Below are 6,000 nucleotides of genomic sequence, written 5' to 3'. Positions count from 1 at the left end.
AGCCAATGTCCACTACAACCAGCGGTACACAGGCAGAGAGGATTTTTGCCAGCACATCAGCTGCAACACTGTCCTGGGCTCGTAATGGCCGATGGCCAGGGACATGGTATATGATGGATCCCTGCTGAAGAACTCACTTCCAGAAGTCTTCCCACAACCCCCATCTCCAAGGGATGGTGGCCTATCATTCACTCCTGGGCAGCCCACTGGGGCAGCCACAGAGTTAGACCTTGATACACAGCCCAACTGTCACTGTAGATGTGCACCAGGCCAGTTTCATTCATGAGGACCAACCACACAGCATGAAGCTCTGCCCATTGGCTGGACTGCCCAGTACCAGTCTCATACCTAAAGTTTTCTGTGGATGGCTGCAGTGCCACAGCAGTTCACTCGGGGGCTGCCCAAGGCATGAGCCATCTGTGTATCAAATATCCTCAGGGATGGGAGCCTGACCCTCTACATAGGAACTCAGTACATCTCCCATCTCAGCAGCCTCTGCTAGCTCTGTTTGAAATTGCATTGGTCCCAATAGGGAGTGCAGTTGACCTGACATGCAGCTTGTAGAGAACTGCGCCTAATGCTTGAGGTATGTCCCTACTTGGTCAGTTTAGGGGTCTGTGTAATTCCCCTACAGGAAGTCTTCACCCAAGACCACAGCCACCCCTCCACGGAGTACGTGGACTGCACAATTATGGGATTAGGGGCTGTAATAACCTCACTGGCCAGAAAGGCTGCATATATAGCAGACAGTTGCTTCTCTATCAGAGAATGCTGTGTTTCCACATTTTTCCATAAGAGGAACCAGAAGCCTATTGGTACCTTCCAGGAACCATGCTTCTGACACAAACTCCATCCAAATCCTGCATCATCCACCTGCACCATAAGCAGAAATGGGAGGGCTGGATCTACAACACATACAGTTTGGGCTTGTGCTACAGCTTGTTTTGTAACCTTAAAGGCCTCTTTTATTTCAGATGTCCAATACCACCCTGTTGCAGTAGATGGTGCAGGGGGTCACATCAAGGAGGTCAAATGGGGAATCAACACTCTCCAAAACCCCAGCAGTCCCAAATAGGTTTGGAGCTGCTTCACAGTCTCAGGGTGGGGATATGCCTGTATCTTATCAATCACCGCCTCTGGCATTACTTTTGTCTTATCCAACCAGACAATTCCCATGAATTTGACAGACAACCCAGATCCCTGGAGCGTGTGCTCATTGACTACCCAACTTCAACTGGTGAGAACTTCTCCCAGGCTGGCTGCTGCTGCTCCTAGTTCTGAAAGAGAATCAGACGTTAGCATTACTTCATTTATGTAATGATACAAGTGCACTATAGCCGGTTGTTTCCACATGGCTAAGTCTTGAGCCATGAAACCATGACACAGGGTAGTGCTGTGCAGATAGCCCTGGGGAAGGACAAGGAATGTCCACTGTCATCCTTCCCAGGTGACAAGGAAACTGTTCTTGACTTTCTGGGGCTTTGGCAGTAGAAAAAAAGGAATTTAGCAATTCCATCATATAATGGTATCATTCAAGTTCATGTGACGATCAGTCCATAATGTCCATGATGTTCAGCACGGCAGCATGCAGGGGTGGTATAACCTTATTTGGCTCCTGATAGTTAACCGTTCTACACCACGAGCCATCAGGCTTCTTCACTGGGGAATTGTACAGGCTAAGAGCAAGACGAATAGCACTGGCTTTTTCCAGCTTCAGAATGGTGCTTTCCTTTTCCTCATGGCCACCCAGCAGGTGATACTGTTTTGTGTTCACTACCCGGTTAGCTTGGGGAAACACCAACAGTTCTGGGAAACTAGTCTGGATTCTCATCAAGCAGGGTGCTTAGCACCTGTGTCCACAAGGGCTAATACCCTCTGCACATTGCAGGGAGGACCAATGTATAGTCAGTGTCGCATGTGGCCTCAGGTGAACTGGCTTCTCCACCAACGGGTGTCCTGGCCTGATCTCTAATCAGGGAGATAATCAGCCAGCCACACCTCAGGGGTTGTTGTGGCTTTTCTAGGAATAAGAGTGAATTGTTGGTCAGAGCACAGCTAATCCCATGGTGCCAGCCTTTTTTCTACTGCCATAATCCCAGAAGGTCAAGAAGAGTTTCCTTGTCACCTGGGAAGGGTGACAGTGGACATTCCTTGTCCTTCCCCAGGGCTATCTGCACAGCACTACCTTGTGTCACTTCAATAGGTTTCTGCCCAGTCTTTTCTGCAGCAACCCCTGCTGCAAAGAGATCAGACAACATCTGCTAGTGGCTCATTTTCATAGCCCAATGGGCTGAGGGCTGCTTTGTCCCCCCTTTTTGGCCACACCTCTGTCCATGCATTAGCTGGTTTGGGAGTGCAAAGGGTGATATGGCAGGCTCTTGGGTGGAACACTCCTTGCTTTTCACTTCCACTTCCACTTCCTCCAACCTAGCTATGGTGAATGTCACCTTGTGGATTCACCTATCCATTTAAAGGGCTAGCAGTATCAGCCAGGCCAGAGGTCAAGAACAAGTCCCCTTCATCGGGGCTTGTATGTGCCTCTTCATCTGTGCTTGTATTCTGGGTGTGAAACATCATCTGTCTCATGCCCATTTCCCAAATTATCTGGACCAGATCTAGGAACTTGGTCTATCTGCTCAGTCGCAGCTCCCCTGGGTTGTCCCACACTGTCCGTGTGGCACACATGAGCCAGTTAATCAGGGAGTGGTTGCCTGCAGCCGGTGCCATAAGCGCCATATTCTGGAAGTGCTGCTGGAGGGACAGTCTCACCATTACAGAGACCAGCTGAGCCATCTCTTCTGATGATGAGTCAGTCCCTTCTGCTCTGTCATCCCAAAGCTGCAGCACCATCCAGAACCACCTCTCTGTCATTGTCAGGTCCCAGAGTTCAGAGGGGGTGCTGGATCAAGGTGGTATGCTTTTTAGCCTGGAGGGAATGGTGCCACCAGCTTCTTCCCCTCCCGTCAGGGCCAAAGGCTCTTTTAATTCAACCTGGTGCCGTATCACGGGCCACACTTGCTGCAATGTGCTTGATGGGCTTCCAGACCAGGTCAATGGCAGCAACCCATCAGGGTCTCACAGCATGTGTTTCATTGCTGCCAGTCACCTTTCCAATGCTTCTTCCTGATGTTGCAAATGGTTCCCCAATGGGGCTGCTCCTGAACCTTCAGAATGGCTTGCTGAAGCTTCAGAAGGAACATCCAGGCCATCCAACACACTATCAACTAGAAACAGCTTCACTCCATCCCAATCATCTGGGCATCTATGTAGCCAGATACACAGCCACAATATACAACTGGGAGGTGTGGGGCGCACATCTCCTCCACTTGGGTACATCCGAGGAATATCCAGAGCCCTAGGGGCTGTACTCATTTCATCCTGCTAGCTACACATGTCAGTGCTGAGCTGATAAAGAAGGGAAAGTTTGGGTGGTGAGATGCCCAGATGAAAGAACTCTTGAAGAGCTGATATGAGAATGCAATAGCAAGTACCAACTTTAGTATGGGGAGCTCTCTCTCATGCTAGACCATATGGACTTTAAACATAGAGAACAATAGTGGCAATCTACCATGCATGTGTGATACAATAACCTGAATCATACTTACATATTTTAGGCACAGGTGCCCTACTATGCTAATGTAACATTCTAAATCCAGAGTCCTATCCCTAGCTGCAAGTCTAGATCACAGCCAGACCTGAGACCCAAATGGACCTTAAGTCTATGTACCGGGTTGAATATGGAAGATTCTCCCCTGTTCAGGGACAGTCTATCAAAGGCGACTACTTTTTGAATAGTTTAATTTTCAACAAAAGTTCACATTTGCATGAGTTTTACCTCCAGGAGCCCTACCAGGTTCTAGGTGTGAGAATAAAAATGTATGCTTGTTGTACTTAATCCCAATGACTTGGATGACACAGGTGGTTTTTGATAAAGTATAGTGATAATGAATGCAATAATGCATTTGGGTTAGTTTCTATTCTTTGAGAGTTTTAAGGATATTAAATGAATTTTCAGTCAAGATGATGGTGTAGAGAAATGCTGTGTTTACCTCTTCTCACAATCACATCAAAATTACAAATAAACTATAGAACAACCATCATTGACAATCATCTGAAATATAGCTGAACAGAAGTCCTACATTTAAAGACATACAGAAGCCATCCCAAGACTAGTAGAGAGGCAGAGACACAAAAACGGCTTGTTTCACATTCATGTAAAATGTTTGAGAACTGGCTGTGGAGGTTGCCCGTAAGAAGTTTGGGGACCCGGACTCACATCAGGCTCCCCAGCCTGAGTTCCAGTGCCAGTAAAAAAAATCCCCACCTTATGGCTGTGAAAACCAGCCAAAAATGTGGCTGAATGAGTTGTAGGGCCATTGGAGTCACACATATTCCTCATAAGAGGCCTGCACACACACTCACAGCTGAATTCACTTGCTGAGCTCTGGTGCTGCCGCAGCACCTCAAAAGGTGCCAGGGACAAAAGGAAGGAACTAAATCTGCGGGCATTAGGGTGAGGGAGGAGGAGTAGCTTTCTCCAACACAGAAGTGTTGATGGAGGCCACTGTTTCTTTGTAGAGCTTTCCATTTACCATCTGTAGATGCAGGATGCAACCATGAGTTCACCAGCAACCTGGCTAACACTGGGCTCCCTGAGACCACCCTCTACCCCCACTCCCCGTAGCCCACTCAATTGTGGCCCAAGCAATGTTTCCTATACAACTAAACTGTCTTGGCTCATGCTGCAAACTTTTCCTAAAATCTTTCAAAGGTTCACAAATCCCAAACAAGCAGCATGTGACCTCATTTTGCCCCATAAATTTTCCTGAGCAGACCTACCCTGGCATGGCAGCAGCTGGCCTGGATTCCCAGCTTAGCCTCCACAGGCACCTCCAAGCCCAGCACAAGGGGCAAATTGATAGCCTATCACTCTTTTGAGGAATAACAGTATGCTTTCTTCCTGAGCAACTAGAAAGACAAGTTGTAATTTCCTGAAATGACATTTACATGGAAAAGAAACATAATTGAGAGGAAATCAGGCTTTTAGTTGGGCTATGCGAAGTCTGAGATATCTATTGAATTAAACCAGTTCCAGGCTCTTTAAATTATTTTTTATTCTTTATAGTGCTAAAATGCTGGGAAACAAATCATAACTTTGCCATCCAGATATAAGTATTTTTGAAATGTTTAATCTTTACTTCTAAATACATGATAAAAAAAGGCTAAATTAAAAAAAATTAAATAGACTTCTTAATAATGTCCATAAAAAAATGTACTTTCTTGGATCTGCTTTTTAAAAACCTCTCATGCGCGCTCTTACGTCAGCGACGTTAAATTCACTCTAAGTCCAGTGGACGGTCTCCACGAAGACTTCCATCGTGCTAAAACTAAAACTCTAAAACCAATCGCTGGACTTTGATTTGCCATCCTCACGCCGCCGCTGGAACTGCGCGAGAACGCGCCCTACTTGCCAGCCTCGAGGGCACACGCGGGACGATCAGCGGGACTGCCAGTTCATCGCGCGGCTTCCTGCGGTCCAACAGCCCCGCCTTTTGTAGGGCTGCCCTCAGCTTTGCCTATACAAATACAGAACAGGGCTGTGATTTATGTATCCTCAAACTTTATTTTGTTTTTGTTTTTTTCAGTGAACAGAAGTTCAAGAAGGAGGACTCCTGCATGAGACACCCTATTTTGGCCACACTGCCTCCGTCATCCGCACCGCTTCCTCCCCACCACGCCTCCCCCGAGGGGGCCTGCGTACTGTCAGGCAGCAGCTGGGCGACTTTCTTCCTCTACCGGCAAGATGGCGGGGAATGAGGCTGGTATCATTGTGGGGCAGCCACATCTCTCCCACCAGGATCTCGCTACTTTGGTAAGGTTTTGCTCAGGGAGGAAGCAGAGTGAGTTCCACAGTGGGAATGATAGGGCCTCCCGGGAGGCGATGAAACGACGGAATACCGGGCCCTCCGGAGCTTGAGTTGGCCCAGAAGCAGGGCGCCC

The 6,000-nt window shown here is 47.8% G+C and overlaps 1 protein-coding gene across 19 annotated transcripts in view; it reads left to right on the top strand.

The window, feature by feature from the left end:
- Nucleotides 1–5,653: 5,653 nt before the first annotated feature.
- Nucleotides 5,654–6,000, top strand: part of LOC107508184 (eukaryotic translation initiation factor 2 subunit 3, Y-linked-like) — a 94,936-nt gene continuing 94,589 nt past the window's right edge. For 7 of the 19 annotated variants that reach the window (XR_004955512.1, XM_036235655.1, XM_036235654.1 and 4 more), the window contains exon 1: nt 5,662–5,872. Coding sequence is in view for 18 of the 19 variants with exons in the window: in XM_036235655.1 (XP_036091548.1) it covers nt 5,804–5,872 (69 nt within the window). In the remaining variant the exon portion in view is untranslated. Of the gene's footprint in view, nt 5,873–6,000 lie in introns of all 19 variants that reach the window. The other 12 variants (XM_036235650.1, XM_036235644.1, XM_036235643.1 and 9 more) reach the window with 9 other exon arrangements.

The sequence above is a fragment of the Rousettus aegyptiacus genome, unplaced genomic scaffold (genome assembly GCF_014176215.1).
Source record: "Rousettus aegyptiacus isolate mRouAeg1 unplaced genomic scaffold, mRouAeg1.p scaffold_m13_p_19, whole genome shotgun sequence".
Classification (NCBI taxonomy): Eukaryota; Metazoa; Chordata; class Mammalia; order Chiroptera; family Pteropodidae; genus Rousettus; species Rousettus aegyptiacus.
Note: the sequence above shows the minus strand (reverse complement) of the source record. Positions and strands in the feature narration are given on the sequence as shown.